Source organism: Typopeltis vanoorti, chromosome 18 (assembly GCF_054136105.1).
Source record: "Typopeltis vanoorti isolate ZY-2024b chromosome 18, IOZ_Tvanoo_1.0, whole genome shotgun sequence".
NCBI classification, from domain to species: domain Eukaryota; kingdom Metazoa; phylum Arthropoda; class Arachnida; order Uropygi; family Thelyphonidae; genus Typopeltis; species Typopeltis vanoorti.
In genome coordinates, this window is record NC_143566.1 from 62,136,541 (window position 1) to 62,162,255 (window position 25,715).

A 25,715-nucleotide genomic window follows, 5' to 3' on the forward strand; every position below is an offset into this window, starting at 1 on the left:
AAGGAACTACTCCATTGCCAAAATAGCTTTGCTTTTAAATTTAATTTAAAGTTCCTTATTATCCCTAGATATGTATTTTTCCTCCAAACAACATGACCTTGATTTATGGATTCATGTTAATCCAGTGTATAAGCTTCTTCTAAATACATTTGTGAGATATTCTGGTGTTTGTTTTCTAGTATTTCCCTTCCTTTTATCCCAATACTTTCTTTTATAATAATATGACAATTATTTAATATATATAAGCATACCCAGTCTTTAAGTAACTTCCTGGAATGATATCAGTGGTCCAACCAATTGAAATGATTGACTTGGGAAACCTTGTCCTACACAGGGTAAGGAATGTCCATGCATCCACTGGTAGCAATGATGGGTTGTTAGGACCAGGTAAGATGTCAGCATTCAGAACAATCGGCCCCCGCAACTAAAATACAATATATAAAACTTCATTCTCTTACGATTCAAAGAAAAATACATTTTATTTCATTTTAAGTTGTCTTTAAACTTGTATTTATGAAATAACAAATGAGGTAGATATTTTATGGTAAAATGAATTTTTAACATCAAGTCAAAATCATTCATTTGGAATTGATGACTAGGGTAGAAAATTTTAATATTTAAGAACTGATTCAGAGTGAAAAATCTGATTTTTAAATTTTGCCTCAAAATCTTATATATCTTAAGCATTTATTATTATTATTACCCCAAGACCTCATGGAGTCAAACACTCATCTGGGAGGTCCTTTTATCACACACACACACACACAGCTCATCATACCATGTTTTAAACACATTCAAACTCTTTGCAGACACCACACTCTCAGACAAGGCATTCAAATCATTCACAGCTCTGCATGAAAAAACCTCCCTCTCACACCCTCTTTATACAGTTTCCAACCCCTTAATAACTTGTAGGTCCCTATCATATCTCCCCTCTTCCTCCTATCCACCAGACTCTACAATTTGCATCTTCTCAATCTTTTCTCATACTCGACATTCCAGAGGTCAGAAACTACCTTAGTCAATCGCCTCTGGACCCTTTCCAACATCTCTTCATCCTTCTGAAAATCAGGTGACCAAATCTGGGCACAATAGTCCATGTCAAAGTCATAGTCATGTCATAGTCCTAATCAAAGCCTTATACAATGGAACAAGAATCTCCCTACTTCTACAAGTCAATGTCCTCTGCATCATTCACAGAAGCCTTTGTGTTGTCTTCACAATTTTGGCTATGTGTCCCCTAAATTTCAGATCCTTATCCACTATCACCTCCAGATCTCTTATTTCTTCCATCTCCAACAATATATCCTCACCAAACATAAACTCTGCATTCCATCTTTGTTTTCCAAATTTTAAAACCTTACATTTTGCAACATTGAACTCACATCCCTATTTCCGTGCTCAATTACTCAATTTATTCAAGTCTTCTTGTAAGGCCACAACACACAACATCTTCACTACTCTTCATGGTTCATCCCAACTTTCCATCATCTGTAAACAACTGAATATCTCCATCCAAATCTTCACCTATATCGTTAATATACCAGTTAAACAGTAATGGCCCCAAAACAGACCCCTGAGGCACTCCACTAGTGACTTCCCTTTTTCTGGATATTGCTCCCCCATACACAACTTGTTGATACCTATCAGATAGCCAGTCTCCAATCCAATGCACTAATCTAATATCCAACCCCACCTGCTCTAGTTTGACTATCAATTTATCATGAGGTACTCTATCAACAGCTTTTGCAAAATCCAAGTATATTACTGTGTATCCTTCTCCTCTGTCCAAGGAAGCAGTCACTTTATTGTAATAAGTAAGTAGATTACTAAACCATGACCTCCCTTTAGCAAATCCATGCTGTCCATCAAAGATAATACCATTGTTGTCAACCCAACTCTGGATCCTAGTTTTCACAAGCTTCTCCAACAACTTAACCACAACATCTGACACACAGATAGGCCTGTAGTTTGATGCTCGAGTTCACTCACCTCCTTTATGAAGTGGCACAATCTTGCCCTCCTTAGGGACTTGACTGAGTGCAAGACTCGTATTAAAAAATGTCAAGACAGGTGTCAACTCCCTGGCACATTCCTTCAGAATACGTGGCGATATATTATCAAGTCCCACAGTCTTATTAACATCTTATTATCAAAGTCACATTCACAAGATTGAAAGACCTTTATGAAATGCTCATTAAGTATCTCCACCACACATTCTGCAACAGCTGTCTTTATACCATTTTCTGCAATCAATGTCATCCTTCCATAATCATTTTTTCTTTTGCATGGATAGTCAACCATGCAAAAAAGACAAAAAGACATTGCATCTACTAGATAGTTTTCAAAAATCCCCAAGCTGCATTGATCTCTTTTCCAGCTAACTCCTCATTCCATGTTACACTCGCAAGCTGTCTCCTGAACTCTCGATAATCACCTCCCTTGTAGTTCCACATATACCCTTTTCTCACAGAGGTCCTCACACTGCTGGCAACAACCCAGGTAATCACCTCATGGTCACTCTCACCAATTGGTGGATGATTTGACACCTCATTTATAATTACATCCTCTGATGAGATGACCAAATCCAAGACCCTGAATCCTCGTGTTGTGCTCTCTGTTACATACTGTCTGAGGTAGTTATCCCTCAAAAACTCATTTTCTTTACCACCATATTGAAAGAACTCCTTAGGATTCTTTTTGGCTTCATTAGCTAACTGCTGTTCATACCTCTCTTTAGCTACTCTCACCAACCAAGTCACCCTCTTTGCTTGTTCTTTGTAGACCTCATAGAATAGGTTATTTCCACTTCTCTTATGCTGCCTCCACAATGCCCTCTTTCTCTGTATCGCATGCTTAATCTCTTTATTCATCCATCTCACACCTACCTTATTTAACCTTCTCACCCTTGGAATACACTTAGACATTGCATCTACTAGATAGTTTTCAAAAATCCCCAAGCTGCATTGATCTCTTTTCCAGCTAACTCCTCATTCCATGTTACACTCGCAAGCTGTCTCCTGAACTCTAGATAATCACCTCCCTTGTAGTTCCACATATACCCTTTTCTCACAGAGGTCCTCACACTGCTGGCAACAACCCAGGTAATCACCTCATGGTCACTCTCACCAATTGGTGGATGATTTGACACCTCATTTATAATTACATCCTCTGATGAGATGACCAAATCCAAGACCCTGAATCCTCGTGTTGTGCCCTCTGTTACATACTGTCTGAGGTAGTTATCCCTCAAAAACTCATTTTCTTTACTTCCAGTTGCTATCTCATCATTCCAGTCTATATTGTCATAATTAAAATCGCCCATTATGATCACCCTTTTCTTATTTGCTTGACTAATTTGATTATACAGTTCATTATCACCACCATTCACATTACCTGGTCTATAACAACATCCATCCAAGTATTTGATTCCATTCACCTCTATCTCACACCATACTGCCTCAAAACCACTGGCACTATTTCCCTCTTGCATCTCTATTTTGTATGGACATAATTCTTTCTCTATCATCAACAGCATTCCCCCTATTTATTATAAAACTTTGTATATAAATGAATATGATACAGCCAACCCTCACTATAGCAGTATAGTGAAATCACTCACTAACAAACTGGTGAGAAATCTTGCTTGAAACATCAGCAATGAATGCTATGGTAAAGGGAAGTTACAATCTCTATGTATATTTAACTTCCAAATTCAAGACATAAAATATTTTTGCTATATTTGAAGCTACTACTGAACAGTTTTGATGACTATAAAATTATTTTCTAATTCACAGCATCATAACAAAATATATCCTTCCAACAATAATATTCAAGTTGTTAAATTTCAAGCAGTTTAACAAAAATGTTCAAGTAAATAAATGTGACCAGGCTGTATCATAAGCAATAAAAAAAACAGTTCTACTTAAACCAGGTAAATTCAAAAAACTTATTTTTTGGATACCATTTCTACTCCAGAAATGCTGGCCAAATTATTGCATTCTAGTTACTCGATTATCGGTTTTTAGCATATAAAAGTAAGGATATGATCATACACAATCAAGAAACAAGTGTATTTCATAATTACATTTTTGTATAGCAATATCATTTACTGTAGACATAATTTAATTTTAATTAATTTTTTTACTAAACAAGATGGAATTATTGTGATAAAAAAATTACTTCAAATCGTTTTGCTAATAAAAATTGAATTAAAACCTTTCTGCAAGCAGCAGCTTTGAACCAAGAATTAATTTAGTAAGGAAAACAGCTACCCATTATCATATTCATTCTGCTGCACTAATGCTCACATTATAATACTTCTTGCAATTGTTTATATATACAATGCATATATTACTGATATTCCAATTGTTTTTGCAAGAACAGTTCTCTGTTAAGTGGTGGCAGATCTTTTGCAAAAAAAGTCACAAGTGTGTGTGTGTGAAAGTTATATGTGTATGACACATCAGTCCATTTTAAGGTCTATGTATTTTAGACAATTTTATTCTGCAAAAGTTTGATAACAAATGGTCTAACTATAACTAAAATGGAGATGATTTAACAAATTTCATTAAATTCCATTCAGCCAGTGAGGAATATCTGTGAAAGATGTGACTTTCACTGATATCATTACACTTCATTCCAGCAGCAATCTTCCCAAATGACTCACTCCAGATGCATTCCATCACTCTTATCCAGTTCCATTTGTCCCTCAGACTCGTCCCACATGCTCACAAGTTGCATTCCTTTCTCTTCACACATTTCTGCTATTCCATTCTGCTTCACACATTTCATTCAAGATCTTTGTTCTCTGCCACAACTCATCATTACCATACCTGGGCAACACACAAACTATTCTTCCTACCACACTGTTGTCTTTCATTCTCCTCAATAATCTTGTGATATCCAATCACACATTCTCCCTATGTCTAACTAAATAATTTGCTCCAACCATAACCACTAACTCTCTCACATGCTTACTTTTCATATCCAGTACCTCAATCACACTTCATTTACTAGGTGAGACTGAGGTGGTTATAAATGGAGAACAGAATGTGAGAACAGGAATGCAAGTTGGATAGGTAAATGTGGTAGGCCAAGGAGACACGGTGTAATGAGAGAGAATTTGGAAGTGGTAATGAATGCACATATGTAGATGGTCAGCATAGGAATGGAATGGTCTGGAATAAACATATGGAGTTGGATCTGAGGGGGGGGGGGGCAGAAGATGAGCAAACAAGAGAGGTCACAGATGGGGTGACAGCATGAGTAGGTCTGGTTATAGACCAAGAAATAATTGTTTATTTCTAAATGCCAGGAGTATCAGAAATAAGAAATAAATTGTCGCATTGATTGGGCCTGAAATAGTTGGAATAAGTGAAATATGGCAGGATGAGAATGACATTTTGACGGGAATAAAAATGGAGGGATTTTTCGTGAAGATAGGAACGGCAAGAAGGGAGGGGAGTGCTGCTGATGACAGCAGGGGAATTATGTCTGTGTAAGGTTGAGATACATGAAGAAAAAGTGGCAGTAGTTTTGAAGCAGTTCTTGGTGTGAAGATTGATATCATGATATATTTGGTGGGGTGTTGCTACAGGCCAGGGAATGAGGAAAGCGGAGGCAAAGAAATGTATAGGCAACTTGGCTTAGTGAGTTAAGCAAAGGGTGATCATTATGGATGATTTAAACTATGACAATATCGATTGGAATGAAGGATAGCATCAGGGAATAAGGAGAATGAATTTCTGGAGTTCTTAAGAGACAACAATCTTAGGTGGCATGTAACAAAGGGTACATGATGGCTAAATGTCTTCGATCTGGTAATATTATCAGAGAATGTGACTGTGAATGGAGTGTCTCTTCCCCCATTTTAGGGAGGGTGACCATGAAGTGATCACCTGAGTTGCAACCAGTTACATGAGAACTTCTATATATATATATATATATATATATATATATATATACACACACTGTCCAACCACAGAACCGAGACCCTGGTCTGACAACGTGCCAAGAAGAGTCAAGTCATGTTGAAGGGGAAAAAGAAATAAGCTGATGTATGAATTGGTCACCAACATGCAAAATTACGTGCTTTATATATAAAATTTTCCAACTATTGTTACAAGCAAAATATTTACCACTTTAAAAATTACAATGTTCAGAAAAGAAAAGTTAATTTTATGATGTGTAATAATAAACAACTCATCCCACAAGATGGATTGATTACCCCTATTATCAGAATGGATTCTCCTTCTTCTGACATGTGCACAAGTGTCAAAGGGTCTCATATCTGTGGGCGTACAGTATGTATGTGTATATATATATATAAATAAATAAAAGGATATATGTGGAACTACAAGGCTGGTGATTATGAAAAGCTTAGGAAACAACAGAGAGCTATAGCATGGAAAGAGGAGTTGAGAGAGGGTGGTGAGCACTAGGATTTAGAAGTGGGTTGATAATAGCAGAATTTTTTATGATGGTCTGCATGGGTTTGTTAGGGCGAGGTCATGCTTCAGCAATATGCTTACGCATTATGAGGTGCAAATTCACTCGATAAAAGAGATGCATATATGGTGGTGTACTTGGATTTTTCAAAGGCCTTTGATAGACTGCCAAATGACAAGCTAGTAACTAAACTAAAACAGATGGGATTAGATAACAGACTAGACAAGATGCATAGCTGATTGGCTGTCAGACAAGTATCAGCAGGTTGTATATGGAGGAGTGGCATCCCAAAAGAGGAAAGTCATAGTGGAGTGACACAGGGATTTGTTTTGGGGCCATTATTGTTTAACTTGTACGTTAATGACATTTGAACCGGCTTAACTGGAGATATGCAGCTGTTTCCAACTTTGCATCACCAATGCTATTATGCAGAGTATACAACTGGAGAAATTTTGGGAGAGGCAGAGGATATGAGAGATCTGGGAGTGATGGTGGATAGATATTTGAAGTTTAGGGGTCACCTTGCTAAAATTGTAAGAACATTCCAACAGATTATAGCAATAATGAGGACACTGACATGAAGGAGCAAAGAGGGTTATGGTTCCTTCATATAAGGGCTTTGATCAGACCACATATGGACTATTGTGCACAGATTTAGTCACCTGGTTTTTAGGGGTGATGAGGATGTATTGGAGAGGATTCAGAGAAGGTTTATTAATTTAGTGTCAGGTCTATAGAATGCCAGATATGAGGAGAAAGAGAGATTGAGTGAATGCAATTTAGGGCATTTTTTTTTTTTTATAAAATGAAAAAACAATTTACAAAGCCTTGTGAATAGAAGAAGAGAGGATATGACTGAGACATACACTACTTGGAAAGAAGTCAATGAACACCATGCATAAGATAAACAAGTTTTATGATGTGTAATAATAAACAACTCATCCCACAAGATGGATTGATTACCCCTATTATCAGAATGGATTCTCCTTCTTCTGACATGTGCACAAGTGTCAAAGGGTCTCGTATCTGTGGGCATACAGTATGTATGTGTATATATATATAAATAAATACAAGGATATATGTGGAACTACAAGGCTGGTGATTATGGAAAGCTTAGGAAACAACAGAGAGCTATAGCATGGATATGACTGAGACATACACTACTTGGAAAGAAGTCAATGAACACCATGCATAAGATAAACAAGTATATCAAGCAGAACCACATTGTTCTAGTTGCTTATCTTCAAGCGACCATTAAATCTGGTGGATTAGGAATTCCTGCAATGAGATGGATGGTTCCTTGCTTAAAGTATCTAAGGTTAAATAAACTCCAACATTCATCTTCACCTTTTACCACAGCTGCCTTTAGAACTCTTGATTCAACAAGAATTAATTAAAACACTATGTTGGACCTTTGATAATGGATTGCACATTGTTTCTAACTCTCTTGAAAGGAAGAGACGGGAAAGATTTCTATATCTTTGCAGTTGACAGGAAGCTCTTCAGTGGCTTGGAGAGGTTTCCATCTTAACATCTTTGGATCTATGAAGTATACAGATCTGGTTAGGGCTTGGATAAATGTCCTTCCTACCATGACTTGTATACCCATAATGTAGCCCTACATGTAAGGCTGGATGTGGGTTCAGAGAAACTATGACATATCTCAATGCTGTTTTAGAACCCACAACATTAAAGTTAAAAGACATGATGCAATATGTGCCTTCATAAAGAACTGACTAGAACAGAAAAGATGGTTAGTCAGTTATAGGTATATAGACATTATGGTTAATACCAGGACTGAGGTAGGCATAAGAAAGCCTAATCTTCATGCATCAAGCAATGGTAGTGTTATTATCCTGGATATCCAAGTTTGTGGGTTGAATTGAGATCCTGATTGGATGAATGAAGATAAGATCGATTATTATGCTTTAAACTGGGTATTAAAAGACAATAATTTAGAAGAATATGGCTCACTACAGGCTTTTTTGCTATAACCATCTCAAATAGAGGTGTGTGTGTGTGTGTGTGTGTGTGTGTGTGTGTGTGTGTGTGTGTGTGTGTGTGTAAAGTCCAATAAAGATGCACAGGTGTTAGGTCTTAGTGCCCAAGACATTAAAATATTTTCTCTCCAAGCCCTTCAATAAACACTGGTTGCATGGAGGATGCATCAGCAAATGACGAACAAGATATCTAGGAAAGATGTTGGTCATGCTTTGACATATATTTGTAAAGCATGCAGTTGATGTGTGCTAGTTATTGCCTTAGCATTAGGGTACAGTAACACAAAGAATAAAAAATAGAAATAAAAGAATCCAAGTTAACAGCACAAACATGGAACTATTTGCTGTTGAAATTGAGGAAGGTGGAAGAGAGGAATGGATAATCAGTGGATAGCTTATACAAAGATGACTGGCTGACAGAAGCCAGTGAGTTGAGTCCCAACAGTGAAAGAGGACAGGCAGGGAGGCACAGATTTTGTCCTTTAGCTGCTGTTGTTTAATTTATATACTCCTGATATAATTCAAGGTTTTAAAGAGATATTAGGTTATCTGCTGATGGTAACTTGCATAGGACAATGTCCAGAAGTTCTGATGTGACTGGTGCTTTAAGATGAATGGAAATAGCAGTTTAATGCTGCTAAGTGTAAAATTGGCACGTACTCACCAGAGAATATGGAATGAGGCATATTAGAGGAATTTTCCTCTAGGAGAGAAGGCAAGGTAGATGGGATTATGATGGATACAGAACTGAAGTTAAGGGTTACATTGCAGAAACTGTAAAGGTTTTGCAAAAAAAACTGCTGCCATAATATGAAGGACATCAACAAGTAGGGATAAGGAGATGAGAGTTCCAACTGTACAAGGCATCCATTAACACATTCACTGCCAATTGCGCGATGCGAGTTCTCACCAAACGGCCGATCACGCGTTATCGTGTGGACGTCACTAACTAAATTAAAAAATAAAAAAAATTTGGCCACCACACGAAATTCCAATTTTCAGCTTGGCAATGCACGATATCGCGCGATCACACGATGCGAGTTCTCACCAAACGGCAGACCACGCGTTATCGCGTGGACATCGCTAACTAAATAAAAAAATTGGCCACCACACGAAATTCCAATTTTCAGCTTGGCAATGAAATCATACCACATTAGAGGGGCACAAAAGTGAGTGACTAAGACTATCTTATGCCTCTGAAATATTGATAATGAGGGAATATACTCTGCTGAGTTTGATGGATAGAAGAAGAGGAGATAAAAAAAATTAATACACGAGTTGTAGAGAGGAGTCTATCAATTAGATACAGTGAAATATTGCATATAGTGCAATAATGAAACATAAATACTGACAGTGACACTGTAACTAAAATAAATCGCCATCAAAAACCAATCCCAACAAAAATACAGACAATCATGCCAGAATCCTCACAAAAAAAACTCGCTTCTGCATCCACTTTACCAAATTCAGTGACATAAACACCTACACAAATGATGTTCACCATTACTTACTGTGTTATCCATACCAGACCACCTACTTTGGCAGAAATCCAAATTACAACTACCTTCACTGTCCAAATTACACAATTCCTTTTGCAAAAAGGATGGCACCTGTGCCTTTGTAAGATTATCTGAATTTGAGACAGTGGCTAATTTAGAATCCCCTTGCTTTTGACCTCCTCTGACTGAAGGTTTCCATGCCCCATTTAGTATCATTCATTTGCTGTATTTACTGGTCTCGACACTCCAGAAACCACTCTGACCTCTTCACCTTCCTCTCCATGAAGCTTGAACATCTGCAATTAGCTATCCAAATAGTGGTCACCCTCCTAGGTGACCTTAATGTCCAAAACTCCAACTAGCTCCCCTTTTCAGCCACCATTGACCAAGCTGGATGAGATGCTGAAGTTTTTGCTTTATGCAATGAAATAATGTAAATTGTTCATCTACTAAATCTGAATTTTTGATTATCCTGTTTACTCTCCTAACACTAGATATCTTTTTAACCAGTTCTCCTTTCAGATATACTGTAGAAATCACCTCACCACTCTCATAGAATGCATTTCCTCCAACCACTTCCAACCTTATGTCCTTTGCTGCTACAAAGATACTAAATGGGATGACCTCAAGAATTTCTACTATTGCTTCTGCTCTTCTGACCCAAACACCTTCTCTGAGCGAATCACAGAAATCTCCCTCACTGGTAGGAATGCTTTTTCATTTCCAGTTTTACCAAGCCCTGGTTCAAAGAAGTTGGAAAAAAAAAAAGTTTATTGCAGGTGGATTATATCAAGAACTTAACCATCATACTCAGCCTATGCTGAAGCATGCTATTAATGCAAAACAATCATCACTAAATCTAAATCTGACTTCATAAAGTCCAACTCCTATCCAAATGGAAGTTGTGCCTGCCAGTTTCTTCCCAAGGTGATCAGATGCAAGTTCTGCTAACCTGTAATTCCACTTCTCTCTCATTCAGATGGCACCAGTTACAGAACCCAAAGATAAAACTGACCTCCTGGCATCACTCTTTTCCTCAAACTCTTGCACACATGACCAAGCACATCTCCTACCATATCAGAATCTGAGCACCATATTCCTCCTCCTGCAGTTTTTGAGAGGAAAGAGATATCAGAAGAACATTAACAACTTGGACACTAAAATATCTTCTGGTCTTGATGGCATCTCTTCAACTGTACTCCAAGATTGTGTTCCAGAGCTAACACTTGTTCTGTATTGTCTCTACAATCTTCTATACTCAGCTAGCACATATCCTGAAGCAATCATATATCCAGCCTATTTCAAAAAAAAAAAAGGAAAAAGAAAGCTAATGTCAAACTACCGACCAACTGTCATCACCTTAATTCTCTCCAAAATAATGGAGGAAGTCATCAATCAACTTCACCACCACTACCCACAGACACAACAGTTAATTGGTAACCACCAGTATGGATTTCATGGTCGACTTCCTAGTCTACATCATCCACCAGGACACATCATGGAAAGGTTTAGAGCAAGATATGCTGTTCTTGACATTTCCAGAGCTTCTGATCCCATCTGGCATCAAGGCCTATTAAAAAAATCGCCATCTTTTGGTCTGTATACCACCCTCTGTAATCTCTCTCTGCCTGAACTGACATTTACTTCCATCCTCTGTAGTATAAACATATCACATCGATAGTTCCCTCAGCATCTCAATAAGAAGGCATTCTCTTCTGCTCAAGATGCTATTTTTCACTCAGACAGAGAAGCAGGTTCAGTGTAATTGCAAACACATGAACCTGCTGCTACTCTTTTATTCATCTACCGCTGTTGTCTGGAACAGCCCTACTCACAAAGTATTTCCAAACAATTACAGCCTGCAACTCAACAAGGAAAATATCAATAAACTTCTTTCTCAATTCCCTCTCCCCAGCACTGATGTGCTTAATGTTTTCCTTTGATGACACCAGCAAAATTTTGCTCATGATTGTTTACTGATGATTTTCCCTTCAAATATTTTTATGTATAAATTAAAGCTGTACAATCACAAAGCCTCTTAGACATACTAGTAGTCACTTGCTTTCTCCTGAATTTTAGTCTTCCATATACTGCTCTCTGGTATCTGTCCTTATCACCAGTTTCACATCCATCCCCATTTGTTCCAATTTTCATAAAAGTTTTATGTGGTTTCCTGACAAGTTCCTTTGCAAAATCCAGCAGTATTATCATGCAGCCATTCTGTTTATCCAACCCAGCTGTCATTGTATTACAAAAAGTTAATAAATTATTAAGGCATGTCCTATTTATCCTTCACATAGCCATGCTGCTCCCATCCCCAATAGATCATCATATTCTTATCAAACCATTCTTAAATACTGTCTTTGACCAACTTTTCCAATACTTTTACCATCACCCAAGATACTGATTGGGCTATATAATTTGCTACTGAAGTTTTTGAATCTCCTTTGTGCAACAGAACTACAGGGTGATCCAGAAGTTGCACACACACACACATCAAAGTGTTTCAATTCTAATTATCTGTTTTATCTACAGATGGCACCCTAGGACTACTGGCTACTATTGTGTAATCTATCTGCCACGTGTTGGGTTTTGGGCATCTATTGCATACTAAAAACACATGTAACTACAGTAATGACAATTTAATTCGTAAATATTTCATCCCAAGTATCTTGGGACATCATCAGTATAGTAGTTCAAACAATACTAGGAATAACATACAGTTAGGGTGCATGATTACAATAGAATCTCAATATGCATGCAGTAACGAGTTATAGAAGTAAATTAAATATAACTTGGGAAAAAAAAAAATATATATATATATGTAATTATTGACTTCTATTTGGTTGTTTTGATACATTTTAAAAAAGATTTAATGACTTAAACCGAGATAACTTATAAAGTTTTAATGAGAATAATACAACTAGTTTCGGTTTATAACAGCCTTCATTAGGTATTCATTAAAGGAAGAGTATAGTAATAAACATTGAAGTATCTAAAAGACTGGGAATTACAGGTAAAAATTGCCACATATAATTGAAACAAAAACGTTGTATTTTTAAGTTGTTCTAACTGGCGCACTATTGTTTATTGCGTGTAAGCATGCAGGCCCTTGTGAACTTTCATTCTCTCACCAAAATTTATCCCTAAAGAATCTTTTCTTACAAAAATAGAAAAAACAAGTTCGCTCATTCCTAATCATTTAGCAAAACTTCTCCGTATTGAATCGATTTTCATTATCAATAATGCTAAACCTCCAACAGATAATATTTTGCTTTATTAAAACATTGCATTCATTCTGGTTACTTTCGATATTGGGATTCTATTTACCAACAAAACCAAGGCCTGGCAATGGGCAACCCATTGTCCCCAGTTGTAGCTAACAATTTCCTAGAAGATTTTGAAACGAAAGCTATATATTCCTTCTCATTTAAACCAAAACTTTGGAAACGTTATGTTGATATTTTCATTATATGGAGTCACGGACGCACATCTCTCATGGATTTTCTTCATCATCTTAACAACCAACATCCTAATATAAAATTTACTGCTGATCTAGAACAAAATAACTCCTTACCATTCCTGGATGTAATGATTACACAATGCTCTGAAAGATTAAAAATCTCTATATATATACAGAAAACCCACTCATACCAATAGATATCTAGATAGTCATTCTCATCATTTCCCACCACAGAAGCTTGCAACTATATCTACCTTAGGACACAGAGCACGTTCTCTTTTGAATGAACCAGATGAACTCCAGAAAGAAATAAATCACCTCTCTCTTATCTTTAAACAAAATGGATACTCCGAAAAAACAATTAAGAAATTTCTTCTGGATCCTCCTAGGCAGTGCACCACAGAAACTATTAATTTTAAAGGTAACATCTCAATTCCTTACATTAGCACAGTCTCTAACAAATTGGCTAAAGTCCTTAAAAAATACATCAAGACATTCTTCACCACACTTCCAAAAATCTGTTCTCTTATCAGTCATCCAAAACCTATTCATCACAACCTAAAATATCCAGGTGTATATAAATTATGGTGCGATTGCAATATCCCTTATTTTGGACAAACCAACAAATCTATTGAACAACGTATAGAGGAGCATAAGAGCGACATCTCCTATAAAAGATCACGTGCAACTGCGTTGTCCAGTCATGTTCTTTTTTCAAACATTCCTAATGATGATCTCCAAAGTCACTCAGTTTGCTGGGATAAATCAGAAAATATTTTTCGCTGTGGTGATGAGTTTGAGAGAAAAATTGTAGAATCAAGGGAAATCATCCTGAATCCTGAACATTTAAACAGCAATTTGAGTTATAACATCCCAGATAACCATACTGCAGTTATTCAGTATTGGCGTTCACGAGGGCCTGCACGCTTACACGCAATAAACAATAGCATGCCAGTTAGACCAACTTAAAAATACAACTTTTTTGTGTCAATTATGTGTGGCAATTTTTACCTGTAATTCCCAGTCTTTTAGATACTTCAATGTTTTTATTACTATACTCTTCCTTTAATGAATACCTGATGAAGGCTGTTATAAGCTGAAACTAGTTGTATTATTCTCATTAAAACTTTATAAGTTATCTCGGTTTAAGTCATTAAATCTTTTTTAAAATATATATATGTAAAGATTATTTTGCACAATTTTGTATGACAATTTCCCATACTTTAGGAATAGTAAGAACATCATTGCGGTTTAAATTTGGTCTGTGTAGTAGGGCTTCAGCACTTTCTTTATATAAAGCCTTCATATTTATATAAAGATCTGTGTAAAAGTTTCAACTTCTCCCAATGGATCCTATGGTTAGGATTTTCAACTCCGTGTTGGGAGAGACCATATTTTCTGCGGTAATCTGGTCTCTCCCAGATCTACTTTTACACAGATCTTTATATAAATATGAACGTTTATAAAAGAAAGTGTTGAAGCACTACTACACAGACCAAATTTAAACCACAACAATGTTCTTACTGTTCCTAAAGTATGAGAAATTGTCATACAAAACTGTGAAAATAATCTTTATCATAATCTTCCTTATACCCTCTTTTACTATGCGGTGTCGAGGGTCCATTGATCATCGGACCTCACTCCGTTTACAGGATAAGGTGGTCAGCCTTATGCCCCGGTGTATCCTATGGCCTGTAATATTGAGTTCTCAAGGCCAGTTTGCCTGCTTTGCGGGATTAAAACCCCCAGAATAAACTGGGGAAAAAACCCTGCTGTCCACGCCCAAGACTGGCTAACTTGGCTATGGCTGAGGAAGATCCTTCAGCTCCTCACGTCGCTGATGGGAATCGAACCTAGGACACTCCTTCACCAGGCATATGGTTGCGAAGAGCATAGCCACTAGGCTAACCGCACGGATCTTTATCTTTATAATCTATATTATATAATCTATAATCTTTATAATCTTTATATATATATATCTTTTTCCAGTTATATTTGATTTACGTCTATAACACGTTACTGCACGCATATTGCGATTCCATTGTAATCATGCGCCCTAACTGTATGTTATTCTTAGTATTGTTTCAACTACTGTACTGATGATGTCCCAAGATACTCGGGATGAAATATTGACGAATTAAATAGTCATCACCACAGGTTTCGTTATATATATATATAAAAATCTATTGCATAGTTCTGTTTATGAGGAAAGCAAAATAGTACTATCCAGGAGCAATGAGTTATTTTGCCTGTCTTTCTTATGCAAATGTTGTGAATGAGTTTCACCTGAAGCATCCTAACTCTGTTGTTCCTCAAAATTTGACAATTATGAGATTAATCAAATGCTTTTGAGAAACTGGACCAGTTGCAGACAAACTACAGCATGGAAAACCTTCCATTTTGACTGAGGCTAAAGTGACTGCAGTACATAATGTGTTGCAACATTCACCTTCAAAGAGTCTTAGAAAACTCTCTGCATAGACAAGTACGTCATACGGCAGTACTTGAAGAGCACCAAACAATTAAAGCTTCATAGTGTATTTACTCAGTTCAGGAATTGAAGCCACTGGTAAGGAAAAAAGTTGTGTTCTTTAGATGGTTTCGATCATTTGTTGAAGAAAATGGAGTTCACAAGCTGGACAATGTTTTCTTCAGTGATGAAGCATGGTTCCACCTAAGTGAATACATCAGTAGGTGAAATAACATAATTTGGTCATCAGAAAATCCTCATGTTTTCCATGAAATGCTCTTGCATTCTCTGAAAATCAGAGTGGTGTGCAATACATGCTGTTGAATTGTCGGAGACCAATTTTCTTTGAGACAACATTGAACACTGCACTGTACCAAGACATCATCACCCAGTTTGTGGTTCTCCTCGAGACTGAAGAACATGATTGCTCAAGGAGAGCCACAAAATGAAACAATGCAATTTTAGCAACAGACTGATTTCTACAGGATTCTGGCCCCCAAGATCGTCAGGTTTTACACCTACAGATTTCTTCTTATGGGGTTACCTGAAAGGTAAGGTATATAAAAATAATCCTCACACGATGAACAAAACAAACATCACTGAAGCAATCAGTAATTCCATGTTTTGAAGAGCTGCCCCAATTTGGTAAAAAGATCACGTGCCTGCTTTCAAGAGCGAGGCACCATTTTTAACATTTGCTTTAGTCATATTATTTATTTTTGCCTTTGTAAAAATATAGTTATAAGCTTTGTTTGTAGCAATTTAGCTCTATAAAGCTTGTCACTAATATTGAAATCAAGTTTATTTTACAATGTGTGCAACTTTTGGATCACCCTGTATTTTGTCCCCTTCCGCTTACTTGGATGACAGATCCTTCCAAAGTGGTCGCTTGCTCGATAACTCAACTATTTTATCTACTTCTGTCACATCCCTACTGTCAGCACTTATTAAAGTTATCCTTTCAGAATCATTCTTCCTTTTACTTACCACACGGCAAAAAGAACTTTTTTGGGAAATTCCATTTGTCTGCTTGGCTAATTTCTTTTCATAATCTGATTTTGCTTCCCTTACCATGCTGGTCACCTTTCTTGCACGAGTCTTGTATGGCTCGTGTTATAAAGCAGCTCTTGCTTTATAACAATATTACTCATCCATCTAACTCCTACCTTCTTTATCCTCCTGACTTTATACAGCCTGATACCACTTTTATTCCCTTGAATATATCGCATATCACTGCTAACTTACTTTCCATGCAGATTCTTTTGTCATGGCACTGCTCAAGCTGCTTCCTAAGCTTGTCACAAACAAATATGTGGAACTGCCCTGCAGTTCCACATATTCCCCTTCTTAACTGAACATTCCAAGTTTCACAACTTTCCAAGTCAAGACTGCACAATCACCTTCCCATTTGGATGCAAGGTGATCACTTTGGTAATGGACAGATCTAACACTTGCTAACCCTAAGTCCTCTCTACCACATACTATTCAAGTATGTGAATGGCATGCGATTTCCCTCCCACCATAATAATAATTACTCAACCTGCACTCATTGTGCTAATTTGCTGATGCATGTCTTCCACATCAACTCTTTACCCTCCCCCATTCTCCCCAGCCTATAGCAGGAAGCAATTGTATATTTTATTCCTATTGCCTTCTATCTCACACCAGATTTCTTCCAATGAACTGCCAACTGCATGTCTATCTTCCTGATCTACTCTTTTTGTCTACAATTCATCTGCTGATAGCAGCAGATGAATTGTAGACAAATTGTAGCTATCAGCAGCACCTTTCACCTGCCCTATTTTCTCTCTCCTGTCTGAAAATGCCATACCCCCCCCCCCATTCTAAACCCTGTAACTGATCCTTTAGGTACTCCAACCACCTTCACATTCCAGCTTGTATTTCTATGATTAATTTTATTATTTCGAGTTAATCAATGTTCCAAGATATCTGATGGAAGTGGCACTTTTAAATTTCAGATTATCAATCGTAAACTGGTTATTTTCCCCTTGGCTGTGATTTCTGCATACTTCTAAATATTCAGATTTATTTTGGTTGATTTGTAATCCTAGTTTTTCATCAGTAGTTCTGAGTTTTCTAAATGTTATTCTTATGTCTTCAGCATTTCCTCCAACTAGGCAAATATCACCTGCATATCCCAATATCACTGTTGTTTCTCAGATACATTTTTCTAAAGCTAAATCACAAAGTATCGGCAAAAGGGCATTGACTTACTTCAATCCTGTGTAATATCAAAAGGCTCATATCTAATTCCATTAGTCAACACCATGCTCGGGTGTCAGTGGTGCAAATTTTGATTAAACACATTATCTTATGAGGTATTTCCAGTTCATCTAATATTACCTAAAAGCCTTCTCTATGAATGCTGTCATATGCTTTTCTAGAATCAATGAAGAAAATATAAACTTGCTGATTACATTATCTTTTTTTCTTTTCTAATATCTGTCATCATCATCAAATTCATGCCATGTACCCTCAAGCGGGGGGTGTACAGGATAAATGATAGTACTACATGAAAAAATTACATCATTACTAACTGCCTATCTACAATTTTCCTCCAAATCACTCTGTTACTTGTTAAGACTTCAACATTATCAGATCATATATTTCTATCGTCTAAGGTACTTTGTACCGTATCAATCCACCTATATCTTGGTCTTCCTCTAGGTCGTTTTGATGCCAACCTGGCAGAGAACACTTCTTTACTAATCTTTCTTCACCCATTCTGTTTAAGAGACCATACCACCTGAGATTAGCTTGCTAACGCATTCCTGGATGTTGACAATGTAAGTTCTTTCCGAATATCCTCATTTTTAATATGATATTGCCATTGATGCCATCTGTTCACGCCTATAATCTTTCTCAGGAAGCTCATATCTGCGGTCTCTAGTCTTTGGTCAAGTGTTTTACTTCTGACCCAGCTCTCAGATTCATAAGTTAAAACTGGTTTGAACACTGTCTTGCATACAGCTAATTTAGTGTTCCGATTAATTTCTCTCTTATTCCATTGAATTTATTCAATTGACTTCCCACCATACCAGCTTTGCTGATTCTGTTGTCTATTTCTATATTTAATTTACCATCTTCATTAAAAATCGTGCCTAAGTAGCTGAAATGTTTTACTCGTTCCACAGGTTCTCCATTCACAACACAGTTAAATTTTCAATGATTCTGCCTATTTTCATTGTCTTTATCTTTTTATTGCTGATCTTCATACCATATCTGTTACAAGTTATTCAATTTAGTCAGAATATCTTGCAGACCTGTAGCAGATTTATTTAGAAGTTTAACATCATCCGCATAAAGCAAAGAGCTGACATTAACATCTCCAATTTTGATATCATGTTTAATACCACTTTCCTTCATAATGTGATCCATATAGATAATGAATAACACAGGGGATAATGTACATCCTTGTCTCACACCAGATTTAACATTAAACCATCTTCCTGTACTTCCTTCACTTCTAACTGCTAATTTACAACTCAAATAAAGACTAAGTATTGCTTGATATAATGCCCCATTGACACCATATAACTGCAGCGTATTGAATAGCTTCACTCTTGGCACCTTATCATATGCCTTTTCCAAATCAACAAAACTTAAATACAGATCTTTGTTATATTCCCATGCTTTCTCGACTATTTGTCATAAAGTAAAGATCTGATCGTGACATCCTCTGTTTGGCCTGAATCCAGCTTGTTCTTCACCATGCTTTTCTTCCACAATTTTTTTCAACCGTTTCTCAAGTATACTTGCATAGATCTTGCCAGGAACACTCAGTAGGGAAATACCTCTGTAATTCTCACATTCAGTTTTATATCCCTTTTTATATATGGGTACTATGAGAGCTCTACTCCAATCATCGGGAATTCGTCCCTCTGTCCAGGCTTTCTGAACTATGCAGTGCAGCCACTGTAAGACTCTTATACCACCATACTTCAGCATTTCTGGTCGAATATCATCTACTCCAGCTGCCTTTCCACATTTCAAGCCTTTGATGGCTTTTTCTACTTCAAGTATGGATATGTATTCCTGACTGCATGCCTCTTCAGTGTTTTTTACCGCTGTGCTGTCATCACTGCTTGTTTCATTTAGCAGTTTTTCAAAGTAACTAATATCTGTCTTAGTGTAAAAATGTGGTCAACTGCAGACTTATTTCCTTGGAATCTTCCTTCATATTCACTATATTTTCTTCAGCTATAAAGTAAGAGTCTTTTTAGTATAATATTAGATAAAATTTTGTAGATTACTGACTAGAGAGATATCCTTCTGTAATTTCCACATTCATTTTAGTTTCCCTTTTTATATATTGGAATGATTAATGCTTCTTTCCATTCTGACAGTATCTCTTCTTTTTCCCAAATTATTTACATGTGTAGTTAATTCACTATCACCATATTTGATAAGTTCAATTACTATTTCATCAGTACTGATGCTTTGTTTTGAGCTGCTTTATACTTTCTTTTGCTTTGGCTAGTGAAGATTTTGAATATTTGTTAGTGATAGGTATGATAAATATTTAGTTTAAAAGTCTCTACAGGTTCATCACAGCTAGGAGTTTGTTAAGGTAAACCCTCCATCTGTTTGCTGTTTCATCTCTAGTAGCTAATATATCTATCCATTACAACTGCTATTATTGTTGTCTTCATGTGTAGACCTGTTTTTTGGTTCCTAATTTCATAGAAAAAAATTTTAAGGTTATTTAACAAAGTACTGTATTCAGATTTCTTCAATCTGTTCATGTAAAAATTTACTTTCTGTATGAATACAGGCTTCCTTATTGCTCTGTTTGAATCGTTGAGCAGCAGGAATATCAACTGGGTTATTAAGCCAAATGCTTTTTTGTTCTTTTTCTTTACGGCCAGTTTACATTCTTCATTAAATCACTTTTTTCCTACATTTTACTTTGAATTCCAATCAAGTTTTCTGCTAGTTCAGAAGGCCTGGACAGAGGGACCAATTCCAGATAATTGGAGTAGAGCTCTCATAGTACCCATATATAAAAAGGGAAATAAAGCTGAATGTGAGAATTATAGAGGTATTTCCCTACTGAGTGTTCCTGGTAAGATATATGTAATTATACTTGAGAAACAGTTGAGAAGTATCGTGGAAGAGAAGCTTGGTGAAGAACAAGCTGGATTCAGGCCAAATAGAGGCTGTCAGGATCAGATTTTAACTTTACGACAGATAGTTGAGAAAGCATGGGAATATAACAAAGATCTGTATTTAAGTTTTGTTGATTTGGAAAAGGCATATGACAAGTGCCAAGAGAAAAGCAATTCAAAACGCTACAGTTATATGGTGTCAGTGGGGCATTATATCAAACAATACTTAGTCTTCATTTCAGTTGTAAGTCAACAGTTAGAACTGAGGGAAGTACAGGAAGGTGGTTTAATGTTAAATCTGGTGTCAGACAAGGATGTACATTATCCCCTCTGTTATTCATTATCTATATGAAAATCACATTATGAAGGAAAGTGGTATTAAACCTGATATCAAAATTGGGGATATTAATGTCAGCTCTTTGCTTTATGCAGATGATGTTACACGTTATACTTCTAAAGAAATCCGCTATAAGTCTGCAAGATTCTCTGACTAAATTGAATAACTGTTGTAATAGATATGGTCACGGCCGGACTAAGACAATTTTGTGCCCCGGGCAAACTCCTTCTTTGGCACTCACATTTTTTTTTTTTTTTAAATATTTAATACTTCCTGATTGTAGGTAGGTATAGGTTTTCTCAAATGATTAATAATTTCATAACTTCAAGATTTCTACTTATTTCTATTCACTAACAAAAAAATTACTAAATTATTGGTTATTAAAAATATTATGGATTTTACACTTTGATTTTATCAATTATAATTTACATATACATTTTACTTGATTTTAAATCTGCAAAAGTTTTTATTCTTTCACTAATGTCAATTTTCTGAACTGCATTTTCAATAGATAGTAAGGCTAAAGAATTTAATCTCTCACTCCGCATTGTTGATCGTAAATACGTTTTGATAAGTTTCAATTTGCTGAAACTTCTCTCAGCTGTTGCTACTGTAATAGGAATCGTCAGCAGAATTCTCGATGCAACCCACGTATTTGGAATTATATTCTGCAAATTATTTGCTTTTCTATGATTAAAAAAAAAATTGAATTAACAATAAAATGCACCGCGTCGTACCAATATTCAACCTTTTGCATACACTTCCACCTCGCCTACTGAATATTATGTACATTTTTTATTTGTTTGCTAAACTTTTATAATTCAAGCTTCAATTAAAACAACTTTATAGTACATGGCATTTTTAATTTAATTTCTTTGCAATCCATCCTATCTTAAAGATTAAAAAAAAAACACAAAATGAATAGTGATGATGACTGTTATAAAAAGAAGTCCCTGCTATATAGCGGTGGTTTATTTTACTCTTGCTATCAATACTTTCTTTACTCTCCCACTATCCCTATGGACTTTTAATAAGAAATAAGACCCTACTTCGCCTTTTCAAAGTTGCATAGATATAAGACTCTATTGCTGGCCTTAGTTTTGGCATGCCGAGCAGCTGCCCAGTCAGCCCGCCCCTTAATCCAGCACTGGATATGGTATGAAGGTCAGCATTACAAAGACAAAGACAATGAAAATAGGCAGAAACATTGAAAATATCAACTGCATTGTGAATGGAGAACTTATAGAACAAGTAAAACATTTCAGCTGCTTAGGCATGATTTTTAGTGAAGATTAGTGTACAAGCTATGGAAATTTTAACGAAGGGCTCGCATCAAAAAAAAGAGCTGTATTTCACACAAAAACTTTTATTAATACAGCTTGTGTACAAATGCCAATCAAAAAGTATGAGGGGGCAATCAACATGTAAAGGCTATAATTTTTAAACAAATATTTCATGATCTAAACATGAAATATCTGCACACAGTCAACTGTGCTAATTTATCTTACATAAGAAAAACATTTTTTAACTATAAAAATATAATAAGAATAAAACCTTTTATAATCACACATATGCAATAATCTGCATTTTTTATAAACAAAATAATTTTGTTTTGTTTGATATAGAAGTTTTTATGACAAACAATCTATAAATAATAAATAAATATTATCTAAACACAATAATATTGAAATAAGCTATATTTCTCTTTTGTTTTTATACTTCAAGTGATATCAACAGTACCAATCAAGGGGCATTATTTTATAGTCCTATTGATTTATATGTGATTACCAAAAGTGAATTCTTATTTGTAAAATGATAGTAACAGTAGTATAATATTTTATTTAATAAAATCACTTTGTTAGGTTACCGTACGAGTTTGTCGCTTAATATATTTCAAAAAATAATGTTTTTTTTTTTTGTTTGCTAAAAAACTTCTAACCTAACAATAAGAACAAGGGGCTCACCAATTTTAGAAAAAATTAACAAAGGGCTCACACGAGCCCCTTATAGCTCACCACTGGTGAAGATGGTAAATTAAATATGGAAATAGACAAAAGAATCAACAAAGCTAGTATGGTAGGAAGTCAAATGAATAAATTTATGTGGAATAAGAGAGAAATTAGCCAAAACACTAAATTAGCTGTATACAAGACAGTGTTCAAACCAATTTTAACTTATGGATCTGAGAGCTGGGTTAGAAGTAAAACACTTGACCCAAAGACTAGAGACAGCAGATATGAGAGTCCTGAGAAAGATTAGGGGGTGTGAACAGATGGCATCAATGGCAATATCATATTAAAAACGAAGATATCAGAAAAGAACTTGATGTTGTCAGCATCCAGGAATGCATTAGCAGAGCTATACTCAGGTGGTATGGTCACTTAAACAGAACAGGTGAGGAAAGATTAGCAAAACAAGTGTTCTCTGCCAGGTTGGCAGGAAAAAGACCCAGAGGAAGACCAAGATATAGGTGGATCGATACAGTAAAAAGTGCCTTAGAAGGCAGAAATATAAGATCTGATAATATTGGAGTCTTGACAGGTAATAGACTGATTTGGAGGAAAATTGTCGATAGGAAGTTAGTAATCATGTAAATTTTTCATGTAATACTATCATATCCTGTACACCCTTTTAGGCTATAAATATCAGGAATTTGATGATGATGATTGAGTTTTATGCTGCTATGTTTATGCTATCCTCGATATGGTTTCACCAGATGTTTTCAATATACAACTTATCAGGGTATAACACTTATTTTATAAATAAGTGTTATACTCTGATAAGTTAGAAACATGAGATATTTCATCTTATCATTGTATAACAGAGCGAAAAAAAAAAAAAAAAAGAAACATTATAACATGCTTGTCTCTAGGTATTAAAATACTGCTTTGTAGATAAATATTTCAAACTAAAAGAAAACAAATAGTTATTTATATAATATTTCAACAAGGGATCACTCACTAGTTAGTATAAATAATAGTGGAAGTGTAAACATTTAACATTTTGTTAGAGCAATAAGTACTAGAAATTATAGAATGACTTGCACAAATTCTAAGGGGGATGTAAGTCCAAAGGTCAGGAAGAGTAACGCGAGGGGAGCGCTTTGCCTCGGGCATTCGCGTGCCGACAGCGCACGAAAAACGTAGCGGAGAAGCCTGGACACTATGATGTCGACCTACATGAAAGTGCGAAGTGCGAGAATCGCCAGGAACTAAGGCAAAATATAAGGGTCAAGCACCCCCCCCCCACATACACACACAAGGCTTTTTTGGTGTCGTGAGCGGGTGGAGGGTGGCAGCGTAATAGACTGATCTGCATCACATTAAGAGCTCATCAGGAATCAGTCTCTCCTTAATCGAAATATCCATGGGTTTCGATAGAGGCATCGCCAGAACTAGAAGGTCGTATCTCCGCGGAATGCCCGGCCACCCACAGAAAGCCAGATAGGAACCCATAGATATTTCGATTAAGGAGAGACTGATTCCTGATGAGCTCTTAATGTGATGCAGTTCAAGATAGATAAGTAGACTTTATAGTATTTGTTAACTATGAATGAAAAGATTTGTACCACGCTGAATCTAAGAAAGGAACATTAATAATATTATATAGAACTGAACTGCAGTGATCCCGAGAAAATTATCGTATATTAACTGTCGCTTACTATGATCGAATTATATGTTAAAAGAGGTTATGATAAAGTTCAGAGTAAAGAATTGCTATTAATGACAAGATTGAAAAGAGATAGATGCTATTTTGTGTGGTTTGATTGAAAATGATTTAGAAAAGAATTACTGATATTGTTATGCATAATTTAAGTGTTTTAATGTTGATAAGATTTATACTGAGTAATTAACAATAGTCAGTCTGAGTATCCTTGTGAAATTGGAATGTTTTAATATTAACCTGATTGTCAAACAATCTAACTCTCTTAGATTGTTAAGTTTACATGTACTGTATGTATATAATTATAGTATCTAATAAACCTTGCTTTTGAATACAATTAAGTCTATCTGTGATTTTGGAATCGGATGCACCGCTTATAAAAACTAACACGAACCTAGGTGGGAAATTAGAAGGAAGAGGTTTTGGCCACGTCTGCAAAGGTCAAGGTATCGCTAAAATACTATCTAGAGATCGCCTCTTGATTGATATTATTATTTAATCTAAAAGCGCTAAGTGACACAGCAAAAAAATTAATTTCTTAGCATTTCATGAGAGGTTGATCTCAGATACTCTAGTATTGGCTCGACCCTGGGACAATTCCATTGTTATACAGGGGTACCACGTGATACCTGAGAGAGAGCTGAACGAGAATTTGAATAAAAGACTAAAAAGAGTAATTATATTAGAGATAGAGACACATCATA

At 36.0% G+C, this 25,715-nt stretch overlaps 1 protein-coding gene across 1 annotated transcript in view; it reads right to left on the bottom strand.

Moving 5' to 3' along the window:
- The window catches only part of LOC150096714 (protein FAM151B-like), a 95,042-nt gene that overhangs the window by 16,660 nt on the left and 52,667 nt on the right, over positions 1-25,715 (bottom strand). The window contains exon 4 of the mRNA XM_090408426.1: positions 252-424. Within this exon, the coding sequence (XP_090264552.1) occupies positions 252-424 (173 nt within the window). The remainder of the gene's footprint in view (positions 1-251; positions 425-25,715) is intronic.